Here is a 17898-nt window from a genome sequence, read left to right as displayed (position 1 = left end):
GACATTTATATGCTTTCAAGTCTCCGAACCATTCTTTCAGTAACAATTATCTTAGTAGATTGCCCTTAAGGCGAAGATATTTGAGCTTTAATTTCTTTAATGATAGATAATTAGAAAAAAATTGAGGCTCTGTTTTGAATGATGTAACAGACATGACATGGAGTAACAGATCTGACAGGTAACAGACATGACAAAGCAAAAAGCATGTGCGAACCTAAAGTTTTTTTTTTTTTTGGCTTAAAAATCTCCAAAATAGCAACTTAACTACTGCACACGTGTACTATTATGTCCTCTTGATCTTGACTTTATATCTTGTTATTTGTGGAAAACACAACACTAACAGATCTGACAGAGTAAAAATTAATGCTTAGACTAAAACATAAAGCAAGAGTATGACACACAAACAAATCAAAATGGGTGAACATAGCAGTACAATCAAGATGGTTTTTTGTGCATCATCTTGGCTTGTGCTGACATTGGTGGATTTCTTTTTCAACTGTGTACCCATAGGAACAGAATGGTGTAACAGAGCTGACTGATTTACTGGACTAGAGTAATTATGCAATCATATTATAAGGAAATATAAAGTCAGACACAAATGCAGAAGTTTTGATAATATCAAATGTTTCTTTAATTTTTTTTTCAATTACATTATTAAACAGTGCTTTTTCTGTACATAATCGTGCTCCATTTTAAATACTTAACTAGTATGGACAAGGCATTTTAGCTGTTACTATGAGAATTTTATTTTATTCTCGTGAAATATTGCACATCAAGGAAATACTTCTTGTGACTTTACTACATTAGTATTGAAACTACTCACTGTTAAGAATTTATAACTCTATCGTTACCAGTATAAATGCAATAATTGGAAGGGTATGAATTGATGGAACTCATTTGTTATCAAATTCTGCAAATGACACTTCTACAACAGGGAGCTTCTACCTGAAAGCCAGATTTGCATAATATATTCGTTACTTCAGATTTGTCTTCCTCAGTCATTTGTTTAATAATGTTGAAGGTTAAAGTTACCGTATTCCTCTTTTGATGCCAACTAGTATGCCACTAGCTCTTTGCTTGCTTTGGGATCTAAAGGGAAGAAACATTAAAAAAAAGATTAATACAAAACAAAATTATTTCACACATAACAATAAATATTATACACAAACTGAAGGATTACCAATGGGTTCACCTATATCAAGTATATTATCTGAAATCTTTATTCATAATATAGAACAAACACACATACTAAACACTGACAACAACAAACACGCAGAGAGAATAATGTACTGGCATCGATATGTAGGTAACATAATAGCCCTATATAATGGAAACAAAAGACAAATAGAAAACCTACATCAACAACTCAACAAAATACATCCCAAATTAATGTATACAATAGAAACAGAACGTAACCAAGCTATAAATTTCTTAGACATCACCATAACCAAAACAAATAATAGACATGAATTCAAAATATACAGGAAGCCCACCACAACTGCAACACACATACACAATTCGTCTAACCATCCCATACAACATAAACATGCAGTTTTCCGTACAAAGACACACAGATTAATTAACATACCAATGAACAATGACAACAATACTGAAGAAATAAACACAATAAAATATATAGCACAAGACAATGGGTATAACTCTAACATGATAGACACACTAATAAAAAAGTCAAAACAAAAACAGAACAAACCAACACAAACACCACGTGAGAATAAATAAATAACATTAACATATCACAACCAATACTTACAAAATTGCAATTTCATTCAGAAAACTAAAATACTAGATAGCATACAAAACAAATAACACAACACAGAAATATCTAAATAATCACATCAAACATTCAAATAAATATAATTCAACTGGGGTTTAGAAACTAAAATGCAATAGTTGCCCACATTTTTACATAGGACAGACAGGAAGAACCTTTCAAACAAGATATAAAGAACACATTAAAGATATAACCAAACCATACATCACATCAAATTACGCAGAACATATTATCAACAATAATCATGACTACAATAATATAGAAACAGATATGGAAATTCTACACATCACACCAAAAAGTCCACAGTTAAACATCTTAGAACAATACGAAATATACAAACATACAATAACACACCCACAACATATACTTAATACACAATTACAGTTCAATACCCACACATTATTCGACATCATGATACATAGCACACAAACAAACACCCCCACCATAGGAGCAACTCACCCCCACCCCTACAACTGACGAATGCAAATGGCAGTATGCAAGATCAACAGGAACATCAGTAGTTCGTAGGATACTGAAGATGATACAGAACCGGCATCAAAACGGGCCGTCTGTCTAAGGTACATAACCTTCTTAAAAAATGTTAACACTTTTAACGTGTGTTTAAACAATTTTAAGTTTTTTAAACAAAATGTTAACGTGAACCAGAATCAATGACATCAAAAGTAGCTCGTGATTCAGCCAGAAAACAAGCAGAAGAGAACAGTAATAGAGACAATTTTATAGACTGGAAACTTGTAAAGTGGCCACATTTAAGAAAGAAGTACTCTCAGCCAGGGGCACACCCAGGAATTTCTCTTGGGGGGGGGGGTCCAATGAAAGAACGTCAAGTTACATAAATGCACGCACGCACACATATACACACAAACATACCTCTTTCAATTTCTTTTTACAAAACAAAATCCAGTCTTCTTGGCTTTATCTTCAGTGCAGTAACCACATCTTGTGGAGAAACTGTGATATCATGATGGATGTTTAGCAAAGCAAGACCATTTAGACGATCATTTCCCATGGTGTTTCTCAGGTATGACTTTAATCTCTTAAGAGTCGAAAACGACCTTTCACTTGTACTTGTGGACACTGGCAATGTTAATAAAATCTTCAACAGCTCTTTCACATGAGGATAGAAATCATATTCACATGCAATATAGGCTACATTTCCCACACTGACTTGTACTGTTTTCCTTTACAAAATGTGTTCCAGAGTTCAAATTCACATACCAATTCCTCATCTTGGACACAAAAATTAGTATCTACTTGAGAATAAAACTTGGCCAGAACTATAAAATCACTAGCAACCCCATCTTCCTTGATCAGACGCAAAAATTTTGTCAAAATATTATGTTTAGCAAATCTTGTTTTTATCTGAGACTGCATATTAGATAGGAATGGCAAAAATACAGTCCTCCTGTAATATTCCTCAGCATTATCAGCAGGAACATTGCTGCGGAATTGTGAACGTTGTCCAGATGCACATCGACGGATTCTAATTTCCTCTCCAAGTGACGACAGCTGAGTAGAAACCGTCGAGAATATAGATTTAAACTGGTCTTTTGCTGCATCACTAACCTCTTGTAACACTTCTAAAACATTTTCTACATGGTTAAGTGCTTTTTCCAAATTCATATCTGTCTTCTGAAGGTATTCACTTAAGATTTTTGTTACACAGAAGAGCTTGTTGATTACGTGAAGGGAAATTAGGAATGCAGGCTTGGTCACTGAAGAATTCAGCATATCGGCTTTGGAAGATACATCCTTGTCAGTCCACAAAGAAATGGTTTTCAATGCAGGGAGGACAGCATCCATCAGTTCCATTAATACCATCACAGAGTCATGTCTTTCTATCCATCTAGTAGCACACATTTGGACGAGTTTGCTTCTTTTATTTTCAGGACAAAGCTCTTTTATACTATTTATTAATACATCTTGCCTTTTGGGAGTGTTGAAAAATTCACACACTTTACCTACAATGCCAATGCAATTCCTGATTTCTGGAACACAACATGCATCTGATATGGCGAGGTTCAAACTGTGAGAAGCACAATGGACATATAAAGCGGCAGGGCATTCTTTAAGAATAAAGGCCTGGGCACCTTGAAACTGTCCACTCATTGCACTTGCACCATCATATCCTTGCCCTCTCATATATTTCAAATCAACATTAAATCGAGTGAGGCTCTCAAGAATTGTTCTAGCCAAATTTATTCCAGTTGTCTCAGAAACTGGAATAAACTGTAGGAATTCTTCTCTGATGCTATCATTTTCAAGGAAACGTACTGACAGAGAAAACTGTTCAGTCCCACTGACATCTACACTTTCATCAGCTAAGATAGCAAAACATCTTGCCTCAGTCACTCTCACTACTATTTGGCTACGAATAATATAGTTACAGGCTGATATAATTTCATTTTGTGTTTTCCAGCTTATGTAACTTGCATTTTTTCCACAGACTAATAGATGGCACTTTAAGTTATCATCTCCTGCATCAACACGCTCCCTTAACAAAGCTCTAAAATTTCCCTCATTATGATTTGGTGGATTTTCCAAATCAAAGGGACCGAAGTCCTTATGCCCACGTAATGGTATGCCTTGGCGGCCACAAAATATAACGGTTTTAATTATCGGGAGTATCCTTTGAACATTTACATTCCCTTGCTCTCTTCATGCTTTATCAATCTGCAAAGAAACTGGCAATTCGTTACCTTGTTCGATAGATTTTAATTTAGTGTAAGTATCCACAGAATTCAGGTGATACTGTAACTTTTCATGCCTGTTAAATGTTTCACATGCATGTTTCCAATTGTCAAATGGCTGATTCACTAACCTTCCTGTTGGTGTAGCTTCGTGCATTCCAACCTCTTGAGGTGCAAACAAAACACAGTATTTACAAAATGCACCGCTTTGTTTGTCTGAATAAGCTAACCACTTCCATCGTTGGAGCCATCTCTTTTGGAAACTGAGGTTTTTTTTTTCTTTCCAACTGGTTTTACTGGGAACTTGAAATTCTCATTCGGCACCCAAATGGAATTTAGTGTCTCAAATTTCTCCCTTGATGAAAGTACTCTGTTAACAAAAGAACTTATATCTTTACCACTAGAGTCCACATTCAGTAATACCGATGTTGGGGTTGATGATGACGATGCAGACGGTTCAAGAATACCTATATTGGCATCATGTTGTAGGCAACGAGTTAGAAAGAGAAGACTATAGAGTGGCCAGTGCTCTTTGCGGTGCCACCGCGAAACACGGCAGATCTGAGCTAAGCGCCCACCTTTGTAAAAATTCGTCTGCTTACAATGTTGTATAACGGAGGTAAGAAGTACAAAAAAAACGAAGAAAAAACATGCCTGTTGTGTGTGCTGCATATAACTGCAATGTCAAAAGGAAAAACACAACTGATATATCATATTTCATGTAAATTTATGAAGTTAAGTCCATAGTTTTGTTAATTAGCAGCATTTTTTTTTCATGCTTAAATGTGTAACAACGCCCGGCATAAACAAAATAAATGGTTCACTGGTAATGTTCTTAAACTAAATACGGATAAAACCAATACAATTCCGTTTCAGACCCAGTGAAAAACAAATAGCAATACAATATTAAAACTGTATTTCGACACCAGCATCCTTTATTTCTGCTCCTTCTGTCCTTACTGCTTATACAAGAAGACGATGAGCTGTAGCTTATAAGAAGTTAGGCCTATTTCGAAGACAAACGATTAATCAAATAAATGATTCACTAGTAATAAAGTTAAACTAAATACGGATAAAACCGCTACAATTCCGTTTCAAACCTAGTAATAGCAATCAAATATTAAAATTGTATTTCGACACTCGCATCCAAAATAACGCAAAACTCTGGGGTAGGTCGTATTGTTGTTAGTATTTTGACTGGAAGGACATGAAAGAACATAATTGAGCACCCACGTGCAATAATGGGGTAAGTATGAATATATTTCGTAACTACTTACCCCATTATTGTACGTGGGTGCTCAATTATACACTAATAATTATCTGTGGTGCCACAGCCCTTGAAAGGCTCAGACAGACCAGCCGGCTGTTGGCCTCACGTTCACATTTCGATAATAATTATACTTTACTGTAACAAAAAAACTGAAAGTGTGTTTTGTCATGTTTCACCCACGTTATAAGCTTGGCCTACAGATAGGGCCTACTTTCATTCTATATCTTATGGTATAGTAAATAGTTTTGCAACGTGTAGAGATTGGGAAAACAACTTAATAAAATCATCCGAATCATACTCGTTCATTTTATAGGCAATGTTGCAGGTCGCATTTAAAAGAACCTAGGAATATTAACATTTTCTTCAGTATATTTGCTAGGACTTCTTGTCATACTACATGACAAATTTGCTTAGGTTATTCTTTTAAGCATTCCTTCTAGGAATAGCTCAAGTGTTTTAAATTTAGCGTACATAAGTTTAGATTAAGTTCCTATCACGTATTTGACGAAATACTAGGTTTTTCCACTTCAGTTTAACTGATTTATGCAAACGAAATTAAGACAGCTGACAATTCTAATGTCAGTTATCACAACGCCCACTTTGTTTTGGGCGCATAAGTTCATTACCAACGGTCGTTCAATTTTCTTCAAACATGGCGGGGCAATGACCACTCTATATCTTTCTCTTTCTAACTCGTTGGTTGTAGGTTAGGTACAGTCTCAATATTGCACTTAGCCACCTTTGATGGAACCGAGCTGAAAAAACTGGTAATTTTATGTTTTTGCATTGTGAGCACTTGTGCTAATACTACTATTAAGTTAATATATCACATAACAGTTTTCACGACTTCACATTAATAATTCTTCAAGACACAGATACTTGGAAAATCAAACACAGACCAGTCAAATACCGCCAATACTTATTATAATCAATGATAGATACTTTGGCAACATTGAACTCAATCTGCTAAGCAGTGATGACAACGTGATGGTTGGAACACAGCGAGTACGAATTGTGCATTCTTTGTTGGCTGATGGCACTCGGCTACGTTTTCAGCAGCAGAGAGCTCTAGCTACCAACGATTATAGTAGGATGCCATTAGATGGACTTGGCTAGCAGGAAAAATCAGAAGTGTTACGTACTGTACATGGACGTGAATCATTTCGGTGAAATTAGAGTAAACAGAATTATATGCTATCAACGCTTAAAAATTCAGTAGTAATGTTACAACTTTGGGGGGGGGGGGGGGGTCCGGGCCATGTTTTAACAATTTTATCTCTAAAATGGACTACCGGTATAGAAAAGATGGTATAAAAGCTTACCCGAATTTATATCTAATATCACAAAGAGTAATCCACCAAGTAATTCACTTATAATTTACAAAAATACACAACTAACAGACTCCCAGGTTATTGCAAACGCCTTTTTAAGTACATATACAATAATATATAGAATCACAACAACTCACAAAAAGTTAGAAAAAAACATGAAAAAATATCAAGATGAGCAAAAGAGGTGTGTTTACATGAAACACAAGAGAAATGTTTGTTGTTAATTTCACAATCCATGAACTAGATGCAGCTATTGGGACTCTTAAATGCAATGAAGTCTCTGGTCCAGATTTAATTCATTCAGAATTTATCAAGAACCTTGGAGACAAGTTTTACAATACCAGCATCTGCTAACTGAAAAAGAAAATCATTACCAGTATTATACCCATTTTGAAGAAAGGTAAAACTTCATCTAATATTAATAACTACACACCTATTTCTCTTACAAGCCAGATATGGAAAATATGGAAAGAATGATTGCTGCACGTCACAATTGGTTCCTTGAATCCAACAACTTGTTTTCAAAACAGCAATCTGGGTTTATACCAGGGGCGTGCATTTAGGGCAAGTGGGGTAAGCGCCGCATACCCTAGTAGACACACTTCAAATTAATGTATCAATTTTATCTCATTCAGCTTATAGATGAACATTTTTTAATAAAGTGTATTCTGCACTTTATATATAAGTGTTCTGGATTAACTACATTTCTGCAGTAAGGCAGCTCTTCGTTCACAGCTTGCCTGAAGCCTCATTTTACAGTGCTGGTGCATGCGCAGACAGTAGACAAGGATGGAAAATTTCCTCGTATACCACTGTATTGCCTATACGCCAGTACACAGCAAGAATAAGCGCTGGGATTATCACTTGTCCAGACTTGACTTCCTGCAGAAGAATACCAGTGTAGAATTTGGCAGTGTGTGTGAAACATGAGATTTGTTTGTCAATTGAGATAGTGTTCAGGATCTTTCAGTTATTTGAAGATTTTGTTTCTTTGTGAGTGACAATTTATGTCGTAGTTTTCTGTGTATAAGCTAAATACGGTATTGATTAAGAATGGGTGATTCATTATGTCCTATTGAACAATTATTGAAACACACATTTCGATTACATTCTTTAGAAGAAAAATTAAACATAATACTAAGTGATTGATCATGTCCTGAAATGCCAACGCTTTTTGCAGCTCATAAAGACAAAGGAAAAGAATATACTCGATATTTTCAAGCGTCCCAACTCAGTGGATTGCAGGAAGTGCGAAATTAAATAAACTCTTTCACTGGCCCTGTCTTATGTTTTCTAAAGAAGAAACAGTTTGGTCTAAAAATAATGGTTATGATAATCTGAAAAATCTGCACAATGCCATTAATAAACATGAAAAGTCACAGGCACATATTTTTAGTGTTTTACAATTTAAGTCATTTGGATCATCTCGAATAGATGTACAGTCAGATTCACAACTTCGTGTCACTGTCGAGCAACACAATGAAATGATGCGAAAGAACAGGGAAATATTGAAGAGGTTAATTGATACAATCTATTTTCTAGCCATACATGAATTGCCATTTAGTGGTCATTGTGAGTCAGAAGAGGCAGTTAACAAAGGAGTATATTTAGGTGCGCTCAATTACCTTGCAAAATATGACTTAACCCTCAGCCATCATCTGGAAACTTCTGCCACGTTCCGCGGAACTTCAAATCGAATACAGAATGATTTGATTCTCGCTGTAAGTGATGTTGTTATGGATAACATAAAACAAGAACTTTCAAAAACGTCATTTGTTGCAATCATGCTAGACGAAATTTCAGACATTATGAATGCATCCCAGCTTTCAACCACTCTTAGGTATGTTGATTCAGAGAATGGTGAGATTAATGAAAGATTCATATGTTTTACTGATGTAAGCAATGATAGATCTGCTAGTGGTTTATTCGAACATGTCCAAAGTATAGCCACTGAGTATGACATAAGCAACAAGCTCGTTGCTCAAACGTTCGATGGAGCTGCTGTCATGGCTGGTCACACAAATGGTCTGAGAACTAAATTTCTTGAAAAATATTCTAAGGCAATATTTGTGCACTGTTTGTCATAAATTAAATTTAATCTTGCCCCAATCACTTACGTGTTTGAAAGAGAGCAGAATATTTTTACAGACTTTAACTGGTTTGGGTTCTTTCTTCAGTAAATCATCCAAAAGAACAACGGCTTAAGGAATATACCTCAAAGAAAATGCCTAGACTTGCTCCAACTAGATGGAATTTCACACCGCGTCTTATTCAGACTGTAAAGGAACATAGGGATGAATTCATTGGATTTTTTCAAGACATATTAGAAGACAGTTCTACCTGGGACAGTGTAACAGTTGTTACTGCACAAGGCTTCCTTACATTTCTGACCAGTTTTGAGACATCACTGTTATTAGTTATTTTCAGTAAGATATTCAGCTACACTGACATACTTTTCAATATACTACAGTTCAAATCTTTAGATATTCAGCATTGCTGTGAAAAAATTACAGAAACAAAAAAGACATATCCAAAATCTCAGAAAATTTTGGGATTCTATAAGGATAGAAACTGTAGTTTACCACCATGAAGATGATGGAACTCCAAGTAAATGTCGTCGCACAGAACAAGACCCTGAAGTTGCAAGAAAGGCCCTTTACATTGAGATAATCGATACAATAGTTTTTCAAATTGACGAAAGATTTAGTTCTATGCATAACTTAAACTTTGTGGCTTTGTTACAACCTCAGAAGTACGAAGAATTTAGGGTGAACTTTCCTGCTATTATATTTAACATTTTGAAAGAAAATCAGTCGGACACGTTTGATTTTATCAGTCTGAAAAATGAACTCATTGTGCTCTACTCTTATGATGAATTTTCTGGACAACATCCGTACCAGGTGTTAATACACTCAAGAAAAAACAACTTGACACAGCATTACCAGAAGTCTATAAACTTGGATTACTTATTGTCACTATCCCTAGCACCACAGCTTCCGTAGAGCGAACATTCTCTGCACTTAGAAGGATAAAATCATAACAGCGATCAACACAAAGCCAAGAACGTCTTAACGGGTTAGCACTTCTATCCATTGAAAAGGGACTTCTTCATAAGTGATACAATCTGCCACATTTTATGAAGATGTAATCAAAAAGTTCACAAAACAAGAAAGAAGAATGGACTTTACTTATAAGTACTCTAATACATTTCTACAGCTACTGTCGTTGCTGTTCATCGCCATATTACATGTAAGTAAGCCTAATGAAAGAATGCTATAATATTATTTATTGACATTTTGTAGTACTGTAGCTAAAACAGTCTATATATATATATATATATATATATATATATATATATATATATATATATATATACAGGGTGATTCACGAGGATTTACAGTCACTTATGGAGCTTATTTGCGAAGACATTCTGAGAAAAAAGTCATATAAACGTTTGTTCTAATCACAATATTTTCAGAGTTACATCAATTTGAAGTTGTTAGTAAAATACCTTTTTTCTTTAGTTTTACGGGAAAAAAAATATTACAAATAGAGAATGAACTATTCAGAAGTGCCATTTCTTTAATTGGCTAGTTTTCTGATGCTAAAAATAAGCTCCGTAAGGGACGGTAAATCCTCGTTAATCACACTGTATGTATATATATATTTAGAAAAGCTGTAAGTTTCATAAGTCATGACTAATATGTATAAAAGAAATGTCAATAAGAAAACTTCAGAGCTTACCCACACAAAAATTACACTGCATGCCCTTGCTTTATACAATACCACTCACCCAGTGATGATATTCAAAAAGTTTAACAATCAGTAATGTATGTTAAACATATACTGTATATGTCCATGGTAATTGCAAATATTACCTAGAAAAATTTAACAACCGGTTCGTCAATACTGGTGCGAGCCGGCCGAATATCACCACTGCACTCACCTAACGAACAAGTTGTTTATTTCAGTCAGGGTATTAAAGAAGCCATGAACAAAAAAGAACATACTGCAGTTGTTTTCGTTGATTTCAAATCTGCTTATGACAGCATATGGAGGAGTAGCCTAAGCTTGTAGACAAATTGCACAAAATAGGAATCTGAGGTAATATGCTCTGTTAGTTACAAGACTTTATCACACAGCGATTCAACACAGTTAAATATCAGTCATAGTTTTCAAAATACAAACACACAGCTATGGGTGTACTTCAAGGAGCAGTGTTGAGTACAACATTATTTAATATATTTATCAACGATCTTCCTAAATATTTGGCAAAAAAGTAAAGTTTGCATTTTTTGCTGATGACCTCGTCATCTGGATTTCAAAACCAAAGAATAAGCTCAAGTCATTGGAAACCCAAATTAACACAGCTATCACTAAATTGGAATATTGGTGCTCTACTAACCTAACGCAAGTAAATGCAGACAAAACTAAATATCAAATATTCACAAATGTCACTAAACCAGTTAACATAAACATCAAGCTTAATGGACTTCCCTTACAAAGAGCAATCAATTCACAATATCTAGGAGTCATATTTGATACTGGTAACAAATTATCTTGAAAAGATGATATTAATACTGTAATAGAAAAAGCCAAAAAGAGATTAAATCTGTTAAAAAGATTAGCTGGCTGCAAATGGGGAAGCCAGAGATGTACCGGTACACTAAATTCCACTTATATGTACATGAAACCTGTCCTCAAATATTGTAGTGAAATACTCATCACATGCACCCCACAACAATGAAATAAATTAGAAAAATTTCAAAACCAAGCAGTACATTTAATTATAGGTGCAGGGAAATCCACACCAACAGATTCAATGAGACAACTTACTCAACAAAAGCCACTGATACACGACTTTCAAGAACAAGCAGAAATCCGGTATGAGAAATTAATTAGACTGTCTAATGCAGACTATTGGAGAAAATACAAAATCTTCCCTAAGTTACTAAATTAAACACACAAGAAGGATTTATGCAGAAAGTTAAAAGATTACAAACGCATCTCATTCCCCAAACTAACATTGAAATGTCACAAATCCGACAAAATCCCTTGGAATACATAACTATTCAAACTGGAAACAACTTATTGGAACCAAACCAAACCAAATGCTCTTCCCTTAAACATATCCAAAACAACTGTTGTTCCGTTTTCACTAAGGTCCAATGGTCTTAAATCTCCTCAATCTTCTTGTAGGCTCAAAATTCATCATTCTTATTGTTCTTCTTAAAATTGTGAATGTCCTATATTAACCGAATCCTCAGAAGTTAGGTATTTAGGCATTACAATTGACCAACATTTACGATGGAATAAACGTATTACATATTCATGCAATAGATTACGTAAAACTTTATATCTTTGTTATACTTCAGTCATATTTACCAGTCAATATTTTTTTCGTCTCATTTACTTAGCTTTATTTCAATCCATTCTCCAATGTGGAATTTTAGGATGGGGAAATGCTTGTAATTCTAATTTCACTCCACTAATACTTATTCAGAAAAGAATAATTAAAATAAACCAATTGATTACTCATCCGAGCTTTTGTTCACTGATTTTAATGTTTTGAAAATTAAACAGATTTACTATATTGCCTTATTAAACTTCATAGATAAAAATCGTAATAAATTCAAATTGTATCATCATAAATATGTAACTAAAAGATCCGATTTTATACGACTAGAGGAAACGAAGTGTTTAACAAGCCCAGCTCTTAGCTATGATACCTACTATGGTCCAAGGTTATACAATAAAATAATTGAAAAATACCCAAATTTGGAAAATTTTAGTATAAAAAATTTCAAAAGTAGCATTAGGAATTTAATTTTTAAAGAATATACATAGGTTGGATAAAAAGTAATGGCAGCACTGCTGTCACGTGACGATGGTGCATTCGAGAGCTGCCAGCTGTGTGGACATGAACAAGGACTGTTAGATGAGTTAGTGCAGCCAGCGGCGACAATACTCCATCAATTTACTGCAGTGTGTAGAACGTTCACTTTCATAGGGATAGTGCGAGCACCCTACGACCATCCTTACAATACTAGAGCAACATTCCTGGATCAAAATTGAAATGGCACGAGGTCATAGTGCACAAGAATGTTTTCAGGGACTGTGTGAAGCATGTGGCGATGCAGCGTTGCCATATCGCACAGTTGCACGATGGGTTAAAGCGTTCCGCGAAGGCCTTGTTGCACCGGTACCAAAGGGAAGGTGATGACTTTCTTGGACGAATCGTCGCTATGGACGAAACCTGGACTCGCTCGTATGAACCAAACTTGAAATGTCAATCAAATGAATGGAAGCATCCTGGTTCTCCTTGTCCAAAGAAAGTGCGCCCTACACAAAGTGCTGTGAAGATGTTCATTGTGGCATATGACATTGATGGGGTAATACTGCACCACGCTGTACCTCCAAGGCAGACGGAAAGCGCGGACTACTGGAACATCCACCGTACTCACCCGATATGATCCATGCAATTACGATCTTTTCACCAAAGTGAAAGAACCACTGCGAGGGACCCGATACAATATCAGAGATGAACTTATCCATACTTTAGGGTGGTCAATACAGAACATCAACAAAGATGGACACGCTGATGGTGTACGACGCCTTCCAAACATTTGGCAAAAGGTAATAAATAAGGGGGGCGACTATATAGAAGGTACGTAAATGTTGTACCCCTGTGAATAAAGCCATGTCAGAAATATCGAACTGTTGCCATTACTTTTTATCCAACCCTAGTATGTTAATTTAATATGTGTATGTATTTGTATGATTTAAATTGTTAAAATTGAAATTGTATTTTATTCCTATAATTGTTTTTTTCTTGACCCACTTTGTGTCAAATAATTATCTTTGTTTGTGTTAAGTATGTGTTTAGATAACTCCCTGAGCACGAGTTTTTTACTCCTTCAGGTAAGAATTAAGAGTGTATTTTTGCACATGTTATTTTACTAACAATAAACAATTGTTAAAAACGATACAAATCCAAACGTAGCAAAATAATTAATAGCAAATATCGTTGTGAAACCTGGCTACACATTTACAGCGATTGATCTTTACTAACCGATTTTGATGCTGCAGGAGCTGGAGGAACTTATAAATTTTTCTCTATAAAGAAGTCAGGAAGGACTCCACACAACTTCTCAGTGCTGCACCCTGATCAAGCAGCTCCAAAAACTGGCAAGAAAATAGTTGTGCAATAGGTTCCAGCGCACTGCGCATTACAGGGAATGAATTGGTGGGCAACTGGCTGCGAAAGGCTGCACCGTAACACAAAACATGTTACTCAAAAATCATTTATTTCTGTCACATTAAATAAAAAAATTCAATACAAACAAAAATTTCTGAACAGAATAAAGGAATCAGCTAAAGATAAATCATGGGAACCCCTCCTCCAAAATATAAACATCATCCCTGAAGAACCAAGAAATTCAGCAGTGACAGCCTTCTACCTTCTGATCGGGCATGATTCTTTGGCAGCTCATTTACATAGAATCAGCATCTCCCTCTTACCCAATTGTGTGTTATGTGGAAAGGACGTAATCATGGATAAGTACCACCTGGAAAATTGAGATGCCTTGCCTGTTCACCTCAACATCACGGAAAAATACTAGACTGCAAGAGAGCTAATGGCTTCATTGCCATGATACCAGAACTTTGGCTACAAACCAACCAACCAACCATATTGGTTTTCTCTGAATGAGCTGCGTTTTGAGTATTAGTTTGATCAAAAGTGAATATGTGTTGTGCATATTAATTTTGTGTAAAATGGCACATTGAAGTCATTATTTGTAGAATTAAAAGAGAAACTGTAGGCCCTATTCAAGTTGGATGTATGAAACAAAATGTGCTTACAAAGACAGAAGATCGACACCGAATTTACATATTAAAAAAGCACATGGAGGCAAACAAAGTATAAATTTTCAATTTTCATGATATAAGAAATATGCTTCGCTAACAGAGTGTTATGAGACATATCGTCGTTGTTCCTGCAATAACTCCTATGTGACATATTTATCATTTTTAGGTTTTTGCTCTATTAAATAACTTAAATAGTGATACAGCAAATAATAAAATCTCCTATTTGCAATTATATTTCTTTCTTTCGAAAATGTAAGAATTCACAGTCTTCTATGTACGGCTGCCATAGGCTGAATAAATGTGTTTTTTCTTCCTACTGAAAACTTTTATATTTTGCACATAGGAGTTATTGCAGGAACAACAACGATATACGAGTATCTGTATTCTCTTCTGGGGTGAAAATGAGTGGACCTCACCTTCTTGAGGGGTCTGTCACAAAAAGAAATGATAGAAAAGCCGAGAATCTTCTGCTATATAAAAATATATAAAGTAAGCAAATTTTTTCAGCTTAGGCTACCCAGTATTTATACCTTAGCTTCATCACTGATATGTAGAGCCCGGATTTTATGAAATTATATATTTTGTTCCTATATACAGTGATGGACAAAAGTATTCGGGAAAGTAATAATTAGCTTTTAAATTACTTGTAGGTGGGAATGTAATGAAGAGAAATGAGAATGCTTCTGAAAATAAATAATTGTATTGTCATATGTTATAAATGTATATAGAAAAACATTGTATGATTTGGCTACAAGAAGCTTGGACAAAAGTATTCAAAAATAGACACAAAATATAAACAAAACAAACATTAGTACTTAGTTGCCCACCATCTCCTGCGAATGACTTCTTTCAATCGTACAGGCATGGAAGAAACTAATTTTTCAGTGACATTCCGCCCTATTTGATGCCATTCCTCTAGAAGTTTCTGTCTGAGATCATTCCTGTTGGATATTCGATGTTTCCGGACTCGTTTCTGCAGTTCAGACCACAAATGTTCGATTGGATTCAAGTCAGGGGATTGGGGTGGAGTGTGCAAAGTGTGAGGTGTACTGTAGACAATCCACAAACGAAAAATTTCTGCGGTATGTTTTGGGTCATTATCTTGTTGAAAATAATAATCCCCTAAAAGACCAAGTTTATCTGCACTCTTCTTAAGATTGTCCTGGAATATCTGCATGTACTTGAACTTGTCCAAGGGTAAATTGTCAGTAAATACCAGTTCTCCTACACCAGTGGCCGACATGCACCCCCACACCATGACATCTCCACCTCCATGCTTAACTGTTGATATAATATTCTTCTAGTCTAATTCTGTGTTCGGTTTTCTCCAGACCAAAAGTCGCCCATCAGAATGAAATATATTAAATTTACTTTCATCTGAAAATATAACTTTGTTCCAGAACCCTGCAGCTTTGTCGACAAATTCATTTGCGAACAGTAGTCTCTTCTATTTATTTACCTTACTTATACAGGGTTTCCTCCATGGCACCCTGGCATTGTACCCGGCCCGGTGAAGAGCTCTGGTTACCATTTTAGGATGAACATCTGTACCAAAATCGTCCTGTAAATTAGCTGCTATTTCTGATGCACTCACCTTTGGATTTTTCTTCAGTGTCTTAATAATCTCCCTTTCTTCCCTGTTGGTTAGCTTTCGTGGACGACCTGTGCGCTCTCTATTTATTAATGTCTTCCGTTCTCTAACATTTTTTATAATACTACACACTGTAGAACAGCTTCTGTTGACAGCATTTGCAATTTCGGCATACGTCTTCTGTTGTTTGTGTAAATTTATAATACAGTAATTCTTCTTTCTTGAATAGTTGTCTCTTTACCTTTACGTCCCATTACACTAGCACGTGTTACAGCTTTGCGTGTCAGGAGAATATTGTGACTCGTTTGTCTATCGACTGCATCAAAACGATGGTTGAAGCACTAGCGAATGTATACAGCATTTTTACTGTATAGTTTGTCTCCACGATTGCAATATTCGAATAATCCTGTCCTAGCATATTATGGTTCAAACGATTGCTAGTCGCTTTATGTTCAGTTTGACACCGATTTCTCTGTATATAGGGAAGACCAGGTAACTTGATACCCTAAGGGTGAAACCTAACCATTTTTCCCCCATTACTACATATGCTAGTGGATTATGGTGATTTTCTAGTTTGAAGGTTGAATTTTCTTTTGCCAACTTCGTTTCGAATTTCGGTACTGACAAATACAACTGGTAGTGTTTTTGTAACTGTTATGTTGGTGTTACTGTCGTACTCGTTTTAAACGGCGTCAGTAGTGGCGTTCTTGAAAATTTAATAGTTACTAGGTTTCTGAGTCGGTTACTGGAAGATAGTAAAATTCGAACTTATTAATAATTAATTAATATTAGTATTAATATTAATGCATAATAGTTATTTTATGTGTTGCGTTGTGGTTATAATTCCAGAATAGTCAGAGAAGTACGAATGAATATAATATACTTGGGCGTGATAATGCACGTGGGTAATCGATAGAAATATTATTTCACATTTTAATGAATTTCTTTCGTGTTTAGATTTTTATTACAATATCAAAAAAATGAAATAGTGTGGCAGTGACTCCTCCAAGGAAGAAAAGTGTGGCATTCAGAGTACGCTTCAGAAATCTGTAGTTCACATGTATAATGAGTTGAAGAAAGAAGGTAATGAAGAAGGAATTATGCTAACGGAGACAGCAATTACAACCAGAATAGCAAAATTATTAGGAGTAAGTATTCTTAAGCATACATTTCAAAGTGGTATTCAGTTTTAGGAGTTTGCACTAATAATTTCATGATTGTGGTCAAACAAAACAAATTTTTAGGTTAGGCCTAAATGTTTAATCAAGTCAGTGATTTTCTTTTTTCCAAACTAAATACATTTAAGATACTGTAATACTGCAGTAGCTTAAATA

At 35.2% G+C, this 17898-nt stretch overlaps 1 protein-coding gene across 4 annotated transcripts in view; it reads right to left on the bottom strand.

Annotated features, from left to right (window-relative positions):
• LOC138699411 (uncharacterized) overlaps positions 1-17898 on the bottom strand; it is a 169309-nt gene that overhangs the window by 125527 nt on the left and 25884 nt on the right. For 2 of the 4 annotated variants that reach the window (XM_069825276.1, XM_069825274.1), the window contains exons 4-5: positions 4635-4873; positions 1033-1089 (exon numbers count right to left, since the gene is read on the bottom strand). In XM_069825276.1, the coding sequence (XP_069681377.1) occupies positions 1033-1089; positions 4635-4660 (83 nt within the window). In that variant the 5' untranslated portion in view covers positions 4661-4873. The other 2 variants (XM_069825275.1, XR_011332006.1) reach the window with 2 other exon arrangements.

Source organism: Periplaneta americana, chromosome 5, assembly GCF_040183065.1.
Source record: "Periplaneta americana isolate PAMFEO1 chromosome 5, P.americana_PAMFEO1_priV1, whole genome shotgun sequence".
NCBI classification, from domain to species: domain Eukaryota; kingdom Metazoa; phylum Arthropoda; class Insecta; order Blattodea; family Blattidae; genus Periplaneta; species Periplaneta americana.
Note: the sequence above shows the minus strand (reverse complement) of the source record. Positions and strands in the feature narration are given on the sequence as shown.